This window comes from Podarcis melisellensis (genome assembly GCF_964234715.1).
Source record: "Podarcis melisellensis genome assembly, chromosome: 4".
Classification (NCBI taxonomy): domain Eukaryota; kingdom Metazoa; phylum Chordata; class Lepidosauria; order Squamata; family Lacertidae; genus Podarcis; species Podarcis melisellensis.
Window position 1 is genome coordinate 59,842,417 of NC_138531.1, and position 21,209 is coordinate 59,863,625.

Below are 21,209 nucleotides of genomic sequence, written 5' to 3' on the forward strand. Positions count from 1 at the left end.
GTTGGCAGAAGCAGGGACTGAGCAACGGGAGCTCACCCTGTCGCGGGGATTCGAACCGCCGACCTTCTGATCGGCAAGTCCTAGGCTCTGTGGTTTAACCCACATAGCCACCCAGGTCCCAAGCTTTACCCTAGCCTTTACCACCCTGGTGCCCATGACATGTTTTAGACTACAACTCTTATCATCGTAGTCCAAACTATCTGACAAAGGCTGCTGTATGTTATGCAGAACACTGATACTGTGTCTGGCCATACTATCCACTGTACTGTACTGCTTTAAACAGGACTTCTTACAATATAGAGATTGTCACAGTTATAAGCAATGCAGGACCCTAAATTTATAGCAACATCTTGTTGTAAGGTAGGTGTGTTTAGACTATGTTTGAAAAGTATTCATAATTTTTTGAGATTACAAGACTGATCTTGGCAATTAAGAGTTTACATCATTGTTTCTCAAACTTGGGTTCCCAGCTGTTGTTTGACTACAACTCCTACTGGTCCTGCTAGCTAGGAAGTATGGCATTGGTTTTACATCATTCACTCTGTTAAGAACACTTCAGGCATGGATAAAAGGTGTTAGAATATAAGATGAGAATGCATTTTGAATATTTTTTTCCCATTTCAGTTTCCCCAAATTTTTTCACTTTTGTTGCTACTTTAATGATTAGCAGATCCAGGTCATTGTTAATTACTTATTAAAGTACTAACATGCTAAAGAGAGCACAGATTCATTTTTATTTAGTTTGAAGAAATGAACGTAATGTTTTCATTGGAATCTGCATGATTCAGGGGTCTCTAGCTTTATACATTTTGAAGCCAAAGGTCTATTGATTTGAGAATTTCCCCCCAAAACCCATAATATCAAGGGATCAGAAATAAGTTGTCCTATGAGACTGTGACTGAGAAAGATTGATTTAAATCAATATTGTCTAGAGATAACTGGGGGATATGGCAATTTTTGCTTTCCCACCTATACTTGATTATATTGTTTAACACATTATATTGTATATTGTGATATGCTTGATATAAATGACTTACTATACCTAACAGATTTTTCCTACCCTCTTATTTATGAAAACCCACACCAGTTACTTTCCAAAGAGGAGATGGGGGACTTATGAGCAATGGAAGGTATGTCTGCTATTGAAAAGGTCATATTCAGTTTCAGGTTGTGTCATATTTAAGCCCCATCAGATTTATTTTTTTATTAGGAACTAAAAAAAAAAGAAAGACTACTACATGATCAGTTGCTAGAGTGACAATTCTGGGAGGAATTAAATGGCTTAGACCAGATTTTAATGATCTGTTGTACACTTGAGGGGAATCAAGTCCAGATGTTTCATATCTCCCAGATGCCCAGGAAGAAATTAGTAGAAAGTATCAGAAAGAATGTGTTCATTTGTTTTCAGGATGTTTATTGCATTAATTAGGCATTAGTAAATGAAGTTGCTGTTGTTTAAGACTCCTTATTGGCTCCCACTAAATTGCTGTGAGTGAACAATTACACACAATCGATCACAAAATAAATGATTCATGGAAGATGAATAGGTTGTAGATTGATAGGACTAGATTCTACAACTTTGGCTACTCAATTGAAATTGATAAAAGTTGATAACAGAGCCATATATCCTCATCTATTTTCTCTATGCCAATATGGAGATTGTAATTAAGCTCTGGTAATAACTTCCAATCTCCTATTTAATCAATATCTGTGTGTGTGTGTGTGTGTGTGTGTGTGTGTACACACACACACACGAAGATTAGGCCTAATGAGAGTTCATAGAAGTGGCAAGAATGCTGCTAGATCTTCTTATTGCTGTTTCCATAGAAACCCACATTTCTCTTAGGGATTGTGCCAGAAGGGATTCATGGGGGGTGGGAAGGGATACAATAACAATAACTGTTAAAAAGGAACATAAAAGGAGCCTTGCTGGATCAGTCCAAAAGCAGATCTAGACCAGTATCTTGTTTCCCACAATGCTGTTTGTTTACGCGTACTAATAATCAAGTACAGCTTCCGACTTATTTGTTTAATGTCCTTGTCCCCCCACCTTTCTCCTATTCATCCCTCCCAGTGTTAGGAACGTACCTACTGAGCCAAATTCTAATGTCTTAATGACTAGTTCCTTTCAGATAAAAAGTGTTCAGTTGTTCTTGAAATCTGAAATCAAATTATATGAACATGAAAGTCTGTTGACACAGATAAAAATGCTGTTTTGAACTTTTCATTAATCCCACTCAAACCTACTTGCCTTTAAAACCACGCAAGGCTGCTCAAAGGAAGAGCTAGCAGCTTGTGGATGACAGACATACATTTGGGATGCAGGAAGTGAAGGAATACTCACCCAGAGTCCTGGAAATGGCTGATACAGAACAGTCACTTTGAGTGATTGTTCCCTTGAGGTGGTAATTTATCATTCATCCCTAGTTTAGGATCCTTCAATGGTACAGCCTATTCCTTATTTTGAAATGAACTACAGAATTCATTTGGATTCTAGCAGACTTGTAACTGATTCCACTTCCACATTCAGTACTAATTTGTGTAAAGCTCCAATTAACTGCAGAATCATTTATGTCAAGAAAGCCTTCACAATTTTAATATGAAATAAATTTTACATTTTATTGTTGAGAGAGATGTATAAAGTCTCTTCAGTTTGCAGTTGTAAAGAGTTTCTCACAGATGTATTTTGATGTTCATTTTTCTTCAGTCGACCAGGCCTGTTAAATGCAAGTGACCCGAGTTATCCTTGGCTAGCAGATTCTTGGCCTGCCACCAGCCTGCCTGTAAACAACAGCACTAGTGGACCAAATGATCTTGGAAATTTTGGACGTGGAGGTAGGCTTGTTCATAGTGCTTTAGCAAAATAATAATAATAATTTGCAGAACTATCCATTTGTTTTTTACATGAAATTTTATTTGACTACATTTGGAAATATAGATAACTAAAAGGAAGAACACCACATAGCAATAGAACAAGACCATCAATTAAGAAAAAAAGGAAAGCTACATTTCCCTCTGAATATTGGTGTTTAGGGGGACGGGTTATGGACATGTGTCTATGATTCTGCAAAGTCTTCCTTTTGAATTTACTCCATAGAACTTGAGTACTGTTTCTAAACCAGATGAAATAGTTTAGCAGAATGACTATGCTATTCTAATGTGCTTAACCGTTTCATAAGATGCTACACATTCATTATATTGGGCTGTATCCTGTGCTGCTGTTGCACAAGTGAAACAGGTTTCGGGAGACAGACCATCCAAAACAGATTTGGGGGACTTGCAGGGGAAAGGAATGGAAGAACTGAATGTGACCCATTGAATTGAGCTTGAATCCTCTGGTAGTCAGCCAGAGAAGTTGTTACAAGTGTGTACCTAGACTCACCTTTCCACAGCCAGCACTCATGTATGTTCGTACAGACACTGCTGAGAGGTTTAGGATCTTCTGCTGGAGTTATGAGATGCACTTGTTATAGAAGGAATAAGGAAAGCTTGGTTGATTATATAAAATAAGAGTAACAGTATATAAATGCTGTTTCAGACAGCAAAGTTACAGTCTAGGTAGGTAGCAAATTCTACAATATAAACACACCTTCATTAAAGAGTAAAAGAGCATAACAATTTTGCCATAAAGAAGTGGATAGGGGGGGAGTGGGCAGAAGGAAAATATACCTGTCCTTAAAGCAAAACAGAAGTGTGCTGAATCGTGGAGAGCGCTGGGTAAACGCTGTCATGTTGGCCTTGGAAAAATTAACTAACCTTTGAATCTAATGGATTTTTAATACCTTTTTGCCAAGGCATGCCAGTGGAGAGGGGAGAGGGCTGTGAATTGAGTAATTTCTACAATTTCCATAGTTCCTTCCAGAATTTGCTGCCAAATCCTCACCTCGAAAAATGGCTAAATCTGGCTATCCTGTTTCCTTAACAAAAGGGTGAAAGACTTTGATATTGAGCCATTATCTGAACCTGGGTATCCTTGTCTGCTATCTGCTTTCAAATCACCTTACCACTGAGGAGCTGAGTATCCTGTACTTGAAAACTAAATTTCCATGTGTTAATCTTTAGGTCAGATGTGGGTGAACTCAGGATATGCCCAAATGCCCCTTCAGCAGAGGGCTGGAACCAGGCTTGTTCCAGGGTCACCAAAGCTCATAGTGGAGGGTGTCATGCCATATTAGAGCTATATCAATCTTATACATCCCACAATCTACAGAGGTAAACCATACCATAAATTCAGATTCACATACACCTCTCCACAGAGTTAGTTTGGATGATCCAGAGATTATTGACTTCCACTGTGGGAGAGGGACTTCTGGAGCATTTGAGGACTTGCTGTGGCCAACTGGCTACACACTTTGAAGAGAAAGTGATCTTGACTCTGCACATCTTGCAATTCCACTGGCAGAGTCAGTGATGGAATTGATTTCAGTTTATGCAATCAGTTGATGTGGACCAGGCACTGGCAGCTATACCCTCCACTTGACCCCTGCCCCTCCTGGCTGATTTGTTACGAGGCCAAGTTCAAGGTGTTACTATTGGTACATAAAGCCATTAACAGTTTGGGACCAACTCACCCCTTTTGTGCTCACTCGACTGCTTTGATCTGCTGAACTGGCACTGTTACAGGTGCCACATCATACTTGTTCTGTACTTGTATGAAATTGTTCTTTAAGTGTGGCACTGCCTACACTTTGGAACTCCTTGCCTATTGACATCAGGCAGGCACCTTCACTGTATTTTTTCAGCACCCATTTAAATCATTTTTGCTGCTATAAAGCAGTATATAAATTTTGTTAAATAAAATCAAATAAATAAATGTAAGTATTAAATTTACATTCCCCTCTCCATCAAATACACTTCCCTGCCCCATGCTACTTTGTTGCCCCTCCCACTTACCAATTATAACATGTTTTTCATGCTATTTTTAAAATACATTTACTAAGTCTGCCTTATTTGCCTTTTACATTAGTTTTTGAGATTATTTTTCCTGGTTGAAAGCTGTATATATGCAAAGTTACTTAACAATGCCAGTTTTGGACAAACAGCAAAATTGTGAAGTAAAAGTTGAATAAATGCAATGTATGTGTATGTGTAATAGTATGTGTAATAGTAAATGTGTAAATGTATGTGTAATAGTATTATTGCATTTTAAAAAGCATCTGGTTTGTGAGTAGTTAACTCAATGAAGGTAAAAGTTTGGCAAATTACCTTTAATTGAGGCCTAAGAGATAGTGTTCAGGCAATCTTACAGCTGTTGATCTGTCAAGAAACCATTACACTGATACAGTTACTTAGAAGGTGAATATGTGTCTTGGGTTTTTCTGGTATGTCAGTAGGCATTAGAGACCATTGTTTTATATTAGACAGTGGGATCAAAAAGGTCAGTCTGTGATAGATCCTTCAGTGGTTGTTCCATTTAACTGCCAGAGAGAAGGTTTTGATTGGCTGTAACACTGTGGCTGAAGGGTGTAAAAAGGCAGACACAGCAATTCAAGAGTCAGTCTTGAGTTTGGAGCTAAAGAAGCCAGCAGAAGCTCCAGTGGCAGCAAGTGTTGGCTGTCCAAGGAATGAAAACTTAGGACAGGCATAGGCAGACTCGGCCCTCCAGATGTTTGGGGAATACAACTCCCATCATCCCTAGCTAACAGGACCAGTGGTCAGAAATGATGGGAGTTGTAGTCCCAAAACATCTGGAGGGCCGAGTTTGTCTATGCCTGGCTTAGGAAAACAGGACTGAAATTGCAGGCAGCTGAAGCTGAGAGGAAGACTCCCAGAGCACTTCCACTGGAAAACTGGAGCCAGATTGTCAACTGTTAGCAGTAGTTCACAAGGAGGAGTGTCTCTGACCAGGGAGATTTCAAACTAAGTCCTCTGTAAAAACCTGCATGTTGATGGGAAAGGAGAAAATATGGGCTGTTGGCTTAGTGCAGGAAAGAAAACTAGTGCAAGGAAATAGGAACCTCCTTTAAGTAACATTTTAAAGCAAATACCAAAGCAAGTTATTTTAACATCCAACCTGCAAAATAATAATCCTCTTATCTGATATAATCGTGTAGTATTCATTAAAGTCTGTAAACACAACAGTTAAGCTCTGTCCACTGTTCAGAAGCTTGATATATGCATTTGTTCAACATTTCTGTCAGCACTGGATGTTTCATTGAGCCTTATGCAACTGGTATACCTTCATTAGTCAGAAACATTAACTTTTTGAACCTGGTGTCAGAGATGGTGTCAGAGATTGCCCCTGTGAAGATACATGATCAGGTCTTCAGCACGCCAAAAGATTAAAAGTATTGATTTATCTAGATCAGCCTTCCCTGTGCTGGCTATGGCTCATGGGAGTTGTAGTCCAAAGTATCTGGAGTGGGTACCATGTTGGGGAAGGTTGACATAGATAAATGGGTGAGGGAGTTCCCTGGTTCAACACATGACATATTTACTAGATATCATGTAAATGTATTTTAATATTTTTATGGCTTAACTGTAATTTAGATGTACTTTTTTCCCAGAGAAGCTGCCCTTCAGTTTCAAAGGCTTAGTTTAGCAAAATAATTGACTGATCATTTAATTCTCTTTAGAGCTGCTGAAATCTTGACACATTTCAAAATGATTTATTCATATCTTTTTCACCCCTCTTTATTGTCAGGAAAAAAATGTCTGGCTAACTTCAGAAATAAAGCCAGATAATGTTCAGCAGGAAAGAAAGAAAGAAAAAGAAAAAACATTTAAGCTCTGCATACCTTGAAAATAATTATCTGAGGATTGTTCCATGTTCATTCAGTTCTGTGCAATACTCATAAGGTGTTTTCTTGATGGTGGGGGAAAGCAGAGGGAGATGGTTTCTTCTGTGATTTGTGGAGTGACTCCTTTCATCATTTCCCTGGAGCACAGACAGTTTCATTGGCTCTGACATGGAATGAACAATTGAAAACATTCTTCAGGACAGAAATATTCCAAACTTCACTTTCACAGCTGAAGGTATGGAAGAAAGATGGTTTTAGGCAGTGAGACGTGAAGGACAAGTGGAAAGTTTGTCACAGATGCTGATAGCGAGGCGATGGCTGTACATCATCTTCCCTCCATTGGCTCATGGACACTGTCTCAGCTGAAATGCAAACGTGCAAAATGACACATTTGTTTTTTTTATATATTAAAACTTCTTGTTGGGGTTTTCCCATGCTGATTTGTTTCATTTCCCTGTTTTCATCACAGATGTGCTGCCTCCGGTGCCAGGTCAAGGGGATAAAACTGCCACAATGCTTTCTGATGGAGCCATTTACAGCAGCATTGACTTCACTACCAAAACTAGTTACAACAGTTCCAGCCAAATAACGCAGGCTACCCCATATGCCACAACACAAATACTGCATTCCAACAGCATCCACGAATTGGCAGTTGATTTACCAGATCCTCAGTGGAAAAGTTCGATTCAGCAAAAAAGTGACCTAATGGGATTTGGTTATTCTCTGCCTGATCAGAGCAAAGGCAACAATGGTGATTTTAGTTCTCATTTTTCTTATTACAATTGTTTGTAAGAATCTCTTGTGCACAGTAGAAAATTGTCCTTCTTTGTTCCCATTTCCCTTAACTAATTGCATACCTTGCATGTATCCTATACTTATGCAACAAACTATATTGTGTTACGATTTTAGTTTGCTTTAGCTTTTGCCAGTATCACAGCTTATCTTTCCCCCACCCCTGCTACCATTAGAATATATTAACTTAAATATTTTTCACAGTCCTGCCACATCCACTGTTTACCAGCTAACTGCATGTTGTGCATGTGCTATAAACTAATCACATGATGGCACTGTGACCTTTGCCCTTTAACCCTTAGCCTTACTTTACATCCCTGACTACCGATTGGCTGAGGGATTGTCTAATAGAATGCCACACAACCAGTCACAGGATTTCAGCACCACCAGCTCTCACAACAGCTCAGAAAGAAGTGGCAGCCTCTCAGGTTGGTTTCAATACAATGCGTGTAAGGAGAAGTGTTTGTGCTTGTAAGAAGCTTTTAAAAAACGCAAACTAATTATAACCTTGGAAGAATGATCACTGTACCCAGAGCTTGTGTTCAAATATTGCAGTTTGCCTTCCATTTAGACACATGTGAATGTGTCACGATCATCTGGAAAACCATGAGCTTGATAAAAAAGAAGTGTGCCTTATTTGCCCTAACCGAACAAGAAACCCATTTAGAGATAATAAGAAAATATTTGTAGCCTTTGTACCCTGTGTATTTCAGCATGATTGGAAATTTTATTTTGTAACATTCTCACTTTTCTGGCACAGTGCTGACTTTATTCGTAAATCAATCTTCACTTTACAGCACTGTCCTTCTCTGAGGAGCTTCATGATGAAGTTAATATTTTGGTTGTATCATTATTGAAGCCCCCAACTCCTTTGAGATTTCTATATTTCTATTGCGTATCAAGAAATCCACCCATAGCAATATAATGGAATTGACAGAAAAGCTTCTTATGATAGTGATCATTCTAAAAGTTTCAGAGCTGCCTACAAGCATAAAGTATAGGTATTATGCTGCATGCTGTATTATAATTATTGCACATTGCCATTGCAAAATGGATTAGCAGCAAATTTTCTGTGTTAAATTATTCTGTGCAGAATTGTGCCATTTTCTTAATACATTCTAAAAATATGTTATGAGGCTAGTTTATAATAACTTCTCTTTTGCCATTCCAGCACTGTCTCCCCCCTCCCTTGCTCTTCTGCTTTATTTCCCTATAAGTCCCTGTGATGCTTTCAGTTTCTAGTCCAAATGTTCGGTTTATTTTATTACAAACATACAAATGTTCACGCACATATACATGTTCCACTGCGTGGTCATTTATATTCATGTTCCTTGTTGCCTTCTTCCTCCTCAGGATTCATTACATAACCCTAATTGTCTATCACATTGTTTTATACGTTAACTAAAATTATCCTTTATTCATCTATCTCTTTTCTCCTTGAATCCTCATTTCCGTGTTGGTTTATTTGGTCCTCTTCCAATTCTCTATAACATATGTCCTTTTTCTCTAGAATGAAAAGACCACTGAATTACATGGGCATAAAATATTACAAAAATAACTCATCCATACTTTTCAATTGAATGTCCTAATATGATTTCAGTAAGAAACCAGTTACATTTGCGATTTACATTTTTCGCAACTACATTTGGCCTTGTGAAGGAAGAGAAAGAAACTCAAACAGTGAAGTTTTTGGATGTTTCCTTAACAACTCATTTCCAAAGAGAGAGGGAGAGAGATTATGCAAAATGGTATTATGAATACACTGCGATTTGCTATCTGAAAGAGTTTGCTGCAGTCTATTATTTTTTCCAACAATGACTGCACGGAGGCTTAGAGCAGACGTGAATAAATCAATAAATATAGTTTTGATATAGCAAGTACATTTTAACTTTTTTTCAGCGCATGCTTCATTGTGACTAAGCTATATGGAGTGTGTGAAATAAAAAGAAGTAATTCCGGGCAATTATACAGACTATTTTCATTCCATTCCACCCTATTATTATTTATAACCTTATGACAACTATAACATGTTGCTGCTGATGTTGCTAAGATAAAAATACTCCTCTCTTCTCCCTTCTTTTTTTCTTTTTCTTTTTTTGAGTGTACCATCTGGAATCAGAGCTCTTTCAGGAAATATAAATAGTCAAGTTTGTTTCTTCATACTTCTGTAATGTTTCTTGATTTCAGGTGGGAAAGGAGGGAAGAAAAAGAAAAACAAAAATACTTCCAAACCTCAGAAAAATAATGGGTCTAACTGGGCCAACGTTCCACTCCCACCCCCTCCAATACAGCCTCTTCCAGGCACAGAACTAGAACACTACGGTGTGGATCAGCAAGAAGGAGGGTAAGGTATCTTTTTTTGAGGGGGAAGGACCATTTTGAATGTAGTGGAACGCAATATCTCACAGCTGTGGTGTGTAATGTGTGTAAGGCCTTTTACCCCAATCAGAGTCTGGTGTTTGGATATGAGGGGACTAATATGTGTGGAGCAGAAGGCCTTTTAGGTGTAGCTCAGCAAACAGCTTCATAATACAATTGTTTAATGCACCCTCACATGTACACACTGTTGCCAATAGTAAGATAATGCAATCTTCAATGGGCCTGCAATACAATGTGTTTATGGCAGTAAATTTTGGACATTCCTGTTTCATACTATATAGTTGTTTGAATCCCTCCTAGTTTTCCAAAGTTTAAAGGCCCCTTCATGCATTGCTTACATGAAGGACAATGCAGGAAGGGGCAGTGGGGCAGGGCTGTGCCCCTGGCCTCCCCCCACTATTGTGCAGCTGACCTGCCCTCATGTGTTAAGGTTCCATCTCAGACATCCATACTACACTGGATGGTGGGCCGTACACTGCGAGGAACACTGCCACTGTCCCTTCACTATACTCTAGTGAAAACAATGCAATAATCTCCAATGGGACTCAGCAGCACCATATCTTGCTTGGCTATTTGAAAATTGCTAATACAGCAGCCGGGACGCGGGTGGTGATGTGGGTAAAACCTCAGCGCCTAGGACTTGCCGATCGCATGGTCGGCGGTTCGAATCCCCGCAGCCGGGTGCGCTCCCGTCGTTCGGTCCCAGCACCTGCCAACCTAGCAGTTCGAAAGCACCCCCGGGTGCAAGTAGATAAATAGGGACCGCTTACCAGCGGGAAGGTAAACGGCGTTCCATGTGCTGCGCTGGCTCGCCAGATGCAGCTTGTCACGCTGGCCACGTGACCCGGAAGTGTCTGCGGACAGCGCTGGCTCCCGGCCTCTAGAGTGAGATGAGCGCACAACCCTAGAGTCTGTCAAGACTGGCCTGTACGGGCAGGGGTACCTTTACCTTTTAATACAGCAGCCACATTATTGCAGTACAGGGGGGAGGACAAAAGAACCTTGGCCAAATATTGTCCATTGGCTTGGGGTTAACTTTCTGCCTATAGTTTTCTATTAGCAAAGTCTAGTAGCTTGGACAAAGCATATCTGTGATCCAGCCTCCTCTCTTTATGCTCTCACCATAGTTCCTAATAGATAGTCCACATCCTTGAAATTTTCAAAAGCTAAGCAATTTTAGCTTTTGGGGTGGGGAAAATATTTTTGTTGTTGTTTGATATGGGCTTGTGCCAGCATTAAACTAGTTGTAATTGATATGGGGTATGCATTGTATGTCTTTGTGTGTTCACAGAGATTTTCTGTAGAAAATCCATGTGTATTCAGATACAGAGAGAAATATTTTTCTTTTGAAAATCTGTGTAACTCAACTTATCCTTAGTGCTTGTTTTGCAAGAGATGCCAGGGACATCTTTTTGGCAGTAATTCAGCGTCATTTTGTTCTTGAACTTGTGAAAATAAACCCCAGTAGAATTTAAATTTTACAGAAAGGATCTATAAATATGGGTGTGTTATTTGAAACAATAGTTCGTTATAAATTTCCTGTGCTAGAACACCACACATTCTCAGCTCAGTTAACACAGAATATTCCCAGTCCACTAATCATCATACTTATTCATACACATTTAATGAAAGAACCATAGCTCTGTTGGAGCACATGGTTTGTATGCAAAAGTTTCTTGGTTCAATCCCAGGCATCTCCAATAAAACTTGTGAAAGGATTTCTGTCTGAAATTCTGGAGAGCTGCTGGCAGTCAGTGTAGAAAATGCTGTGTCCCTGTATAATGCAACATCCCAGCAGCAGCAGCAGCAGCAGCAGCAGCAGCAGCAGCAGCAGCAGCAGCAGCAGCAGCTGTGTGTTACAGTCTTGATGACTGTGAATGGGTTCACTTCTTGTCTTTTTTTGCCTAAAGTGTTCCTGAAAGGAATCAAAAAACAATAATCATACATACTAGCAGCTAAGTAAGTTGGCTGGTTGACCAAAATAGGGCTACTTGGAAGAACCTTGAACTTTGAAGAAGTTGTTTTCTTTTTAAAGTGGTGAAAACCAAAGCCCCTTCCCCCGTCCCAATAATCCAGCCTAGGAGCCCAGAGCATAGGCAACTGAAGCAAAGCTATACCTATAAAGTTGCAGCTGGGCTACCAGCAGATGTTGGTAGGATGTATTTGATACCATGGAGTGTCAGGGTCTCCAGTGACAATATTAGATCAAAGAGTTCCCCCAAACTGCACACCTGCTCCTTCAAGGGGAGTGTGACCCATCGAGAGCAGAATGCATCCCATTCAGTGTCTCCCAAACAGTGTCTCAGTCTTGTCTGGATTAAACTTCAGTTTACTGACTCCCATCCAGTCCATTTTCAAGGGCATACACTGGTGTCAGTACATTCACTGCTACATCTGCTTGAGCTGTAGAGGGGGAAAAAATAAAGGTAAATGTCATCAGCATATGAAAAACAGTGCACTCCAAAACTCCAGATGATGCAACTCAGCAGCTTCATGCAGATGTTAAAACAGCTTGCTTGGCGAGATGGAACACTAGACTCCACAAAACCAAGCAACATCTATCAAACAGTAGATAAAAGTGGAACCACCACAAAGCAGCTCCTACCAACTGCCAACCCGGCTTCCTTCTCCAGAAGTTAACCATTGTCAATGGTATTGAAAGCCAAAAATTTGTCAAGTAACAGGTACACATACCTTGTCTTTCCCGCAGCACAGGTTATCAGTTATTCAGGGTCACAAAGCAATCACAGTGCTGTAGCCAGGCCTAAATGCTGATTAAAATGATTCTAGAGAATCTGTTTCACCCCAAAATACTCTACTAACAGGATTCCTATTTGCCTTTAAAATGTTTTGTTCAAGAGGGCACTTGATCTACCCACAAAGAAAGACACTTTGCTTCAAGTGGTACTGATTAATAATTATCCTCTCTTCCCCCCCCCACCCTCAATAACGATATCTGCACTTTAATGTATTTGCTGTTCTCAGCTCAGATAATTGTGCAATAAAAGACAAATAACTCCCATATATTTTAAAGACACCACAATGATAAATAAGGCAGGTAAATTGATGCATTATCTGTAGAGAAACCTTTGTGACACAGGTCTTGGCTTCTCAGTTGTGTATAGTATCTATTATTTGGCGGGGAGAATTTTATTTGTCACCAAGACAACACTGGTTATTTAAAGCTAAGTAATCAGTGATGCTGACAGCATACTTTCAAGATTCACACAGCTCAGCCATAGCTTTTACTATGTTTGTCTTTCAATTACACTTTCCAGTTATTTATAATATTGCAGTGATAATGAGCACAGTTCTCCCTGCCCCAGAAAGTGCATTGTTAGAAGAAGAAAGCTAAATTTGAAAAGGCAAGTGCCTTATAGGAAAAAAATAAGGAAAGTTTGCACAGGAAGAATGAAGCTTTTCCATTTTATTCCACTGACTTTTAAATATGAGGGAAAGAGTTAATATATGCAAGTAATATGTGACTATTAAAAGAATACCTGTGTAACAAGCAGGTAAGTGGGAGAGGCAGACAGCCCCTTACTGCAAGACCTTTCAGCTGGCTGCTACTTCCTGGTCACAGTGTGAACAGAGCATTTAGATGCCAGTGCCTGACCCTGAGAAGAAATGGGAAGGCCAGAAGTATTAAGCACCACAAAGTACAATTTGGTCTTTCTGCTACATCCCTTTCAGTAGCCACAACAGCTTAAGGGTTGTCACCAGTAATGCCTTCCTTTCATTCCACCTGATACTACTGCCTGCTTGTTGCGTCACCATTATGCTTCTGTTACTCCTAAACGTGGGGTTTCCAAACTGTAATGAAGATCACTAAAAATAAGTTATGGAATGCATTGTCTGCTTTGTTTGCTAACCAAATCAGCCAATGTTTTATTTAAAAACAAAAGGATTTGCAGATAGAAGCAAAAGGTTTTATGGTTGCTCTCTTGAAAAAAGACAATTTAATATCCTTATATTTCATTATCATGGAAATCCCTTTACCTAAAGAACGATTTGTAGAAATGAAAACTCTCTTCCCCATTCCCTTCAATAACTAAGAAGAGTTTGAGGATCAAGGCTGGCAGTAAAGCAAAGTAATGATGGTGGAGACACTTTGGAAGGGAGCAGTAAGGACAAAAATGACAGTAATTTGTTACTGCAGCTTCCCACCTCCTCAAATAGAATAACAGAATCTTAGAGTTGGAAGGGACCCTGAGGATAATCTAGTCCAAACCTCTGCAATGCAGGAATGTCAACTAAAGCATCCATGGCAGATGGCCATCCAACCACTGCGTAAAAACCTCCAAGGAAGAAAAGTCCACAACCTCCCAAGGGAGTCTGTTTCACTGTTGAACAGCTCTTACTGTCAGAAAGTTCTTCCTGATGTTTAGTCAGAATCTTCTTTCATATGACTTGAATTAGAAAGTCACTCTTTGCAGTATGGGAATACTATAAAGATCTGATGGAGCCTAAAGTCCTGTGGTGGACTTCTCCAATAGAAGCCACAGCTGTAAAAAGGAAAAATACCCAGGAAAGTTGGCCAACATATAAAACACTTTTAAGAGACAGTGATAGCCAACTAAAATTAAAAAGCTTTGAGGAAATAAGAGAATACATCTCAGACCAATACCACCAGATATTTGAAAATTTTGAATCTGATAAACAAAAGGGGTTCTCAACAGAAATTTCCTGATTTGAATCTGATCTTGTAAATTCTAAAGGAAAAACTCTTTCCACAACCTACCAACTCCTCCTTGACTGGAAAGTAAAGGAGGAGGAGGTAACAGTGGCCATGGTCACTGGTGAGGTGGTCACAAGACTTTGGCCATTCAATAACTATGTCCCAATGGGAAAATTTGTGGAAGAACAATTGGAAATACACAAATTGTTATACAATTAGAGAGAACTTTCTAAAAATGCAACACCAATGGTACTTAACACCCTGGAAACTTTCAAAAATGTATAAAAATGTGCCAAGTAATTGCTGGAGATGCTGGAGATTCTACCATATATGGTGGTTATGTAAGAAAATACAGGTATTCTGAGAGAGTATTCACTCAGAACTGGAAAAAAATGCTAAAGATCCCTTTTAAGAAAAAAATGCTAAAGATCCCTTTTAAGAAAAAAATGCTAAAGATCCCTTTTAAGAAAAAACCAGAGGCCTATCTCCTGGGAGGTACAGATTTGGATATTCCACAAAAAATGAAGGGTATTTTTTTATACGCTACGGCGGCAGCAAGAGTTCTCATTGCGGCAAAATGGAAGAGTATATGAATGGCTCCAAAAGCTGACAGAATATGCTGAATTAGATGGTCTATCAGAAAAAATAAAGAATAAACCAAAACAGGAATTTGTTTCAAAATGGGAGGTTTTCAAAGAATATATGAAATATAATTACAGTAGTTTAAACTCTGTTGCAGCAATAGTTGCAAGTTAGGCATAAGAGTTAAGATATATTAAGAAAAAGTTAAATTATGATAAAAGAGTGTATTGGCAATAAGTAATATGAAATTGAAATAAGGAATAGACGGGAGGTCGGGTCTATAGTGTTAAGACCAACTTACGTTTTATTGTTTGTTAAGAAAATTTTGTGTTAATTGTTATTCTTGTGTGTAATTCTGTATCTGTGTTTTCTTTTTCTTTTCTTTTTTTGCTGTATCAATTAAAAAAAAGAAGCAGATAGATTTTCTGTGGAAAACTATTGCATAAGGCTTGGTAACTGATTGCACAGTAGAATTCCGAGTGTTTTGTTATAACAAACCTTTTCATGATTGCAACCCAAAGCTGCACATCTACTTAGAATTGAGTCCCATGTATTCCGTGGAACTTGCTTTCAAATTAGTGTGCCAGAAACAGGGAAACTGATGGACTGATCAGATCTGATCAGCCCTCTTGTATCCTTTTATCCACATTGCACAGATTTAACTTTAGAGATTTTTGGAATACCAACATAATATATAATAACTGGTACTGAAAATGACATGTTCTTTGTTTTGTTTTACTCTTTTGCTCTTGAAAAAAATTGCTTCATTTAGAAATGAGATTAACATAGATTTTATTCGGTATCACTGTTGGTTGGGCCCTTTTTGCCCTTTATCATATCAAAAAGATAAAGAGTGAAATTAAGTGTTAGCTTTGCTGAAATAAATGGGGATTCTGTGCCTGGTTTTATGGAGTCAGTTATTATTTAGGTTATTCAAGTTTCTTAGTTGTTGTTTTCATAACACAAAATAGATTCCCCATTGTGCATACAGTATAATATACAGTATCATTATTTCAATGAATTATATCTAGCCTGAACCTAAACCATTTCTATTCTAGGTATGACAGTGATGGTTGGTGCCCACCTTTACCAGTCCAGACATATTTGCATCAGGGAATGGAAGATGAGCTTGAAGAGGAAGATGATAGAGTTCCTACACCTCCTGTTCGAGGAGTGGCCTCTTCCCCGGCAATCTCCTTTGGGCAGCAGTCCACTGCCACGCTCACACCCTCTCCACGGGAGGAGATGCAACCTATGCTTCAAGCCCATCTTGATGAACTTACCAGGGCCTATCAGTTTGATATAGCAAAGCAAACATGGTAAATGTGGCAGATACAAAGCCACTGCTGTCTTTCAAAGTCTCTTTTCTTTCTTTCTTTTTGGCAGGTTCTCATATGCTGTCCTCACAGATACAAAGCAAACATGGTAAATGTGGCAGACCCAGATACTATTTGGGAAATGAAAAACATCAGAAGCCACATCACTTGAGAACGTAATTCTCATCTTGAAGGATCTGCCTGTGCCTTAAGTAACTAATTAACAAAAAGATTTTGTCAGATGTAGATTCTGACTCCTTTGCAGCCTGATGGGAAAGAGTTTGCATGTCACATTGCTGGATTTTGAACCCATGAACATTCCTTGGATATTGATAACTATGGAGGCATTTAAAATCTGTATTTTTTAGAATAGTTATCAACAGAGATATATTTTACTAAATTCATTCCTAGACCATGTGTTAAAAATGCATGGAATAGTTTAAGATTAGCTCAGTTAGCTTCTTTTTAAAACACACACAGAGGATCTTTTTTCTTCAAAATAATTATCTTATACAAGCTGTGAACCTAAGCACTGTTATACCATAAGTTGTACTTTTTGGAACTTGTAATTTAATGAAGACTTCTGTACCCATACAGTAAAACACACCCATTTTCTGAATGTTATAACATCAAGTTATCTTGACTGATGAAAAACAACCATCAAAGTCCACAAGTCATTGGGTGAAATGCAGTGTCATTTGAATAGGCATTCCTTATCTCTCTCCCTGATGTAACCTTCTACATCTGTCCTAGAATGTCCCCCCAGCCCTCTGGAGCAGATTTGGATAGCATGCAGGGGGGCTGCATCCGAAAGGAGAGGAATGGGGTCTCATTGCTCCAGTGGAAGTCCATTCATAGAATCATAGAATTGTAGAGTTGGAACCTGAGGATCATCTAAATCCAACTCACTGCAATACAGGAATATGCAACTGTCTCAAACGGGGATTGAACCTGCAACTTTGGTGTTATCAGCACCACACTCTAACCAACTGCGCTATTCAGGCCCTTAATCTCAACTAAAGCATTCATGACAGATGGCCATCCAACCTCCAAGAAAAAGGAGTCCACCACCTTCCAAGGGAGTCCATTCCATGGTCAGACAGCTCTTACTATCAAAAAGTCCTTCCTGGTCTTTAGTTGGAATCTCCTTTCTTGCAACTTGAAGCCATTGGTTTGGGTCCTAGCCTCAAGAGCAGAAGAAAACAAGCCTGGTACATCTTCCTTGTGACAGCCCTTTAAATATTTGAGGATGACGATCATATCTCATCTCATTCTCCTCTTTACAAGGCAGAGTAGAGCGGGCCTATTACAGTGGTACCTCAGGTTACATACGCTTTAGGTTACAGACTCCACTAACCCAGAAATAGTACCTCGAGTTAAGAACTTTGCTTCAGGATGAGAATAGAAAACGTGTGGCAGCAGCGCAGCAGCAACAGGAGGCCCCATTAGCTAAAGTGGTGCTTCAGGTTAAGAACGGACCTCCGGAACAAATTAAGTACTTAACCCGAGGTACCACTGTACTTCTCTTGATTGAGACTCTAGACTTCTGTTCATGCAGCCTAGAAAAGAATTAGCTTTTTCTTTTCTTTTGCTGCTGCATCACACTGTTGACAAATGCTAAGCTTGTGGTCCACTAAGACCGCTAGAGCTTTTTCACATGTACTACTGGCAAGCCAGGTGTTCCCCTTCTTATATTTGTTCAGGTTGTTCTTCCTGCCTAAATGTAGAACCTGACATTAGTCCCTGCTGAAATTCATTTTGATAGTTTGGGCCCAGTCCTCCAATCACTTCAGATCATCTTGAATCCTGATTCTGTATTTTGTGGTACTAGCTACCCCTCCCAGTTTGGTGTCATCTGAAAATTGGATGAGCATCCCCTCAATTCCACCATCCAATTCATTTATAAAGATGTTGAACAACAATGGTCTCAGAATAGAACCCTGCGGCACCCCACTTGTCACTTTTTCCCAGGATGATGAGATACCATTAGTGAGCACTCTTTGGGTTTGGTCAATCAACCAGCTACGAATCCACCTAACAGTTAACTTGTCCAGCGCACATTTTACCAGCTTCTCCACAATAATTTCATGGGGGACTGTCAGTTAGAAGCATAAACACCACAATGCCACTAAACAAATTTACCCACATTGAAATCAAGGAATACTATGTCCACAACATTCCAATGATCCACCGAGCTTCTAATGCTATCTCAAAGAAAGAAAAAGAAAGAAATGAGATTCATCTGTCATTATTTGTTTTTGAGAAACCCATGCTGGATTTTAGTAATCACAGCATCATTTTCTAAGTGATCACAGACCAACCATTATCTATTCTAGACCTGTTCTTGGAATTGTTGTCAAGCTGGCTGGTTGGTACTTGGATAATTCTTTTTTGAAGATGGGAACATCATATGCCCGCCTCCAGTCTGCAGGGACCTCACCTGTTCTCCCAGAATTCTAAAAGATTATAGACAGAGTTTCTGATACGACATCTGCAAGCTCCTTTAGTACCCTTGTATGCAGCTCATCAGGTGCTGGAGATTTGAGTTCACTTAAAGTAACTAGGTGTTCCCTTACCACCTATTTTCCTAGCAGGCTGCAACTCCCTCCTTGCATCATTTATTCTGTGTTCACCAGGTTGTGCACCGCTTTCCTTTTGGGTGAAGACAATGGCAAAGTAGGTGTGAAGCCGTTCTGCCTTCTCTCTTGTCATCCGGCTGTTGGCTACTTTGTGATTTGTCCTTTCTTCCATTTCTTATACATGCTCTTCTTACATCTCAGCTCCTCTTTAAATTTCCTCTTGCAGGCACACTGGTTTCTTTAGATGCCTCCCACTTTTCTTTCTTGGTGGTTCTGTCTGCATTTGTGTCTTCAATATTTCACTGTTAGGAAACTCCCACCATCTTAGACTTCCTTCTCTTTGAGTATTTCTGACCACGGGATCTCACCCAGTACTCCTTTAAGCTTTTTGAAATCAGTCACAATTGGATATCATTCTTATTCTTGAGGAAAGTCCTAATGTTTCTTTCAGGTTGTATTAGTAAAGAAACTGTAGAATTAAAACTTTCAGATCGCATTCTGGGAAAGCTGAAGGACTGACAAGTATAACCTCCCAATTCTGCTATATTTGAGTAAAAGAGATTATGGAAGCAGTTGCTTAAAAATATTCATAGCATAAATCCAAATTCTGGTTTGGTATTCAAAGGGAGAAGAAGATACCAAAATAGTTCACCTATATCAGAGAGGCTGTTTGGGAACTGAAAAACAGAGCAAAACCGACTCGAACTATAGAATAGAATGTCACAGGCTTTTTGTACATCTTAACTTGTAGAAATATTATTTTAAAAGTAAAATAAAACTTCAGCAGGACAAGAAACCATGTGCTGTTAAGTGACATAAAGTTGCTAAATGGCATAGTGCCAGTGAATGTTTCCTGACATACAAAGGCCACAACTTACACCGAAAGAGTTATTATAGGTCAAAGAGGCTTGTATGAATTTTCTGCCAATGCCAAAGCCAGCTGTTTTCCTTGGACAATTTTCAATACTCCAACCTCGTTTGCAAGCTGCAGCCAATCAACAGGGTGCTTAGGCCACCTCCTCCATGGGATATAGCTTGTTTATGTAACAAGCCAGAAGCCCAGGCATCAGCTAATTCAGGTCTAGGTTAAATGTATAATTGTGCCAGGCAGGACACAGATGCATGCCCTGGCATGCTTTCAGTCTGTACCTTGCAGCTGTTACGCTTCCTGTGGTGGCATACAAACTGCAGGTGCAACTTTGGGTGTCAGTTAACATCATGAATCTCATTATGTAATCTGTGCTTTTAAGATGGGGAATTACACACTCAGTATTGGATAAATTGTATCAGTTAGCTGTATCTGATAAACTGACGATGTGCCGATACAGTACTCTTAAATGACCATAACAAAATGCAATGATACTCATAATTTTCAAAAGGCTAACAGGCAAAATAAAAATAAAAATTCCAGCACCTTAAGAAATAGCAACGATATTTCCCAGTGAATGGGCTTGAATATTTTATCAGGGGTTCTGTATATGAATGCATGCAATATAGATTGTTTTAAAAATATGTCATTAAGGAGAAATTAGTGTAGAAATATATATATATTTCCCCCTGGGTATCTTGTGTAAAATCCAGTATGAAGTTTGACCTAGAGATAACCTTATGCACAAATGACTTCTTCATCCTAGGAAGCTATGCAGCTTCTAAACAGGAACCTAATTACAACATAACCATCTTTGATCTAGCCCAGTGATGGCGAACCTTTTAGAGACCGAGTGCCCAAACTGCAACCCAAAACCCACTTATTTATCACAAAGTGCCAACAAGGCAATTCAACCTGAATTGGTGCATAATCTGCCGTAGCTGTCACTACTCTGACTCCTGTTTAGCCCTTAAGAAAGAAGTACCTAGCTATCATATTGCATTGTATCTGGGGAATTTGTGTGAAGTCTAGGCAAGCTCTCTCAGTGTTTGCCTCAACCTCGCAGCAGCAGGAGGAGGAGAAGGAAGAAGGTAAACAGTGTTTCCGTGAACTGCTCTGGTTCGCCAGAAGTGGCTTAGCCATGCTGACCACATGACCGGGAAGCAGTACGGCCAATAAAGCGAGATGAGCACTGCAACCCCAGAGTCGGTCACGACTGGACCTAATGGTCAGGGTTCCCTTTACCTTTACCTTTTTTAGTCCAGTAATTAAGCT

General features: G+C 39.4%; 1 protein-coding gene and 1 long non-coding RNA gene across 23 annotated transcripts in view; one reads left to right on the forward strand and one right to left on the reverse strand.

The window, feature by feature from the left end:
- The window catches only part of ROBO2 (roundabout guidance receptor 2), a 901,420-nt gene that overhangs the window by 848,667 nt on the left and 31,544 nt on the right, over nucleotides 1–21,209 (forward strand). For 14 of the 22 annotated variants that reach the window (XM_081907838.1, XM_081907823.1, XM_081907827.1 and 11 more), the window contains 6 exons: nucleotides 1,088–1,130; nucleotides 2,708–2,835; nucleotides 7,210–7,491; nucleotides 7,835–7,960; nucleotides 9,720–9,876; nucleotides 16,230–16,490. In XM_081907838.1, coding sequence (XP_081763964.1) covers nucleotides 1,088–1,130; nucleotides 2,708–2,835; nucleotides 7,210–7,491; nucleotides 7,835–7,960; nucleotides 9,720–9,876; nucleotides 16,230–16,490 — 997 coding nt within the window. The remainder of the gene's footprint in view (nucleotides 1–1,087; nucleotides 1,131–2,707; nucleotides 2,836–7,209; nucleotides 7,492–7,834; nucleotides 7,961–9,719; nucleotides 9,877–16,229; nucleotides 16,491–21,209) is intronic. The other 8 variants (XM_081907842.1, XM_081907843.1, XM_081907831.1 and 5 more) reach the window with 1 other exon arrangement.
- Nucleotides 10,871–14,302, reverse strand: LOC309368119. Its single transcript, XR_014167555.1, has 3 exons — nucleotides 13,412–14,302; nucleotides 12,143–12,314; nucleotides 10,871–11,826 (listed from the first exon to the last, which is right to left on the reverse strand). It is a non-coding gene; the product is annotated as an uncharacterized lncRNA (long non-coding RNA).